This window comes from Sphaeroforma arctica, assembly GCF_001186125.1.
Source record: "Sphaeroforma arctica JP610 unplaced genomic scaffold supercont1.4039, whole genome shotgun sequence".
Lineage (NCBI taxonomy): Eukaryota > Ichthyosporea > Ichthyophonida > Sphaeroforma > Sphaeroforma arctica.
The window spans coordinates 886-2,787 of NW_014036519.1; the positions used below are offsets into that span (position 1 = coordinate 886).

The 1,902-nt window shown below is 42.7% G+C and overlaps 1 protein-coding gene across 1 annotated transcript; it reads left to right on the forward strand.

Annotated features, from left to right (window-relative positions):
• Nucleotides 1-382: 382 nt before the first annotated feature.
• On the forward strand, nucleotides 383-613 carry SARC_14019 (hypothetical protein; the record flags this gene model as incomplete). Its single annotated transcript, XM_014291852.1, has 1 exon — nucleotides 383-613. A coding segment is annotated over one exon (231 nt), but the record flags the coding sequence as incomplete, so codon positions are not given.
• Nucleotides 614-1,902: the final 1,289 nt, after the last annotated feature.

Sequence of the window (1,902 nt, forward strand, 5' to 3'; positions counted from 1 at the left end):
GAATCTGCACTTTTGCAAATGTATGCCAAGACAGATAGGTCGTTTGCAGACTGTAGCCAGTTGTGTACCTGGACTACCACATATACACACTTTACGCCCTATATGAATCTATACGCAAAAAATCGTCCTACATTCAACCATACTACTTTTCCTGCGAAGGCCTTTGAACCGGGCATATTAACTGTTGCTCCTGAGTGTACAGGCACAAGTGCGTACTCGACGATTCTCATCGGAATGTGTACTTTTGCTGAGTTAACGTCAGGCTGCATTTGTTTCCCATAAGTAGCGCTACCAATAACTTTCATTGCGCATCTCTATACGCACTCCTCGCCTGTTTAGCTATATCACCATTCTCAGTGAAAACATCTCAATCCTTTCGTAGATAACCAAACAAACCGATCTGGCGGCGGTCTCGGAACCTGTCATAGTAACCGGGGGAAGTACAGGCGCCGGCGCCATATCAAACGACAGCAACGCAGTTACCAACGTGCCTGGGGGTGCGAATGCGATCACAGGTGCACATCCCTCGGGGTTTCCCAAGGCGTCTGCGGGACGTTTCCATATATACTCATCACAAGCAGACGAGATTGGGGCGCTAGCGAAGCAACAGCCGGTATGTGGTACCACGTGTGCGATGTACCTCCATGTTATGCTGCATATCTGTACGTGTCAACGGTGTAGCGTCATGTACGGAGCATGATGTTGAGATTTCATAGCCGTTGAAGCTGTCGTATTTATCGCATGTCTACGGTGTAGTCAAAGTCTTGCTGCTTCCGTGTAAGGTGTATTCATTTCACAAGCTGACGTGATGGGGGGTTAGCTGCCACGCAACAATCAGTATTCGAATATATACATCTGTGGGACTCAAACAGGACAGATAACATGTGTCTGGTGGGTTGCTAAGGGGTTGACTCTATCCGAGTCTCCCCTCGATGTGGTATCATGGGTTTGGCGGGTCTATTTGATGTATCGCATAAAGGTCGGGCTACGTACAATCATGAATCGCAATGTTCACTGAAGCACACATACACACACGCTTCACCGATAGTACAAGAATAGAAACAGCCAACAAATATTACAATTGGCAGGGAATACGCCGACTAAATTATACACATTCAATGTGCAGCTACTTACATACACCTCACTATTTCATCCACACTTACATATTCACGCATGCACATAAGAGTATAGACACATAACACACGGCCTTAGATTCATACCCACAGATGTGTTTTTTTGGCGTGGAGGATACCCCTTAGGTGGCTGTGCAGAGTAGAGTCGGCGATAATCGCTCTGCACCACAGCCGTGATTGATTTAAAGTCTGAGATCTTAACACGGAACTATAGATGGGATATTTATATTATAATCCATACACAACTCATTTTCGAGAGCAAATGCATATCAATCTGCAGCAGGTGGCACTGATACCACTATTCACTGATGCCTACCCCCACGCACACAACAGGCACAAGATAGGATTAGCAGCAAAAAGACCAACGCTACGTACTATAGGCGCAACAGATTCGAAGTTAAGGACTTCTATATTAAACCAGATGCCACCTCCTCTCCCCAGGAGACCCTCACCTCGTCCCCGGTATGTGTGCGCATGTGGAACTATGGAACCGCGCACAGGAATGAAAATCAGATTCATAGAAAATGCAACTTTCTATATATACATATATATATATACATATATATATATATATATATATATATATATATATATATATATATATATATATATATATATATATATATATATATATATATATATATATATATATATATATATATATTAGTAGTAGTTAGTAGTTAGTAGTAAGTACGTAGTATTACGTTACGTTAGTTACGTTAGTTAGTTACGTTACGTACGGTTAACGTACGGTTAAGTTACGGTCTAC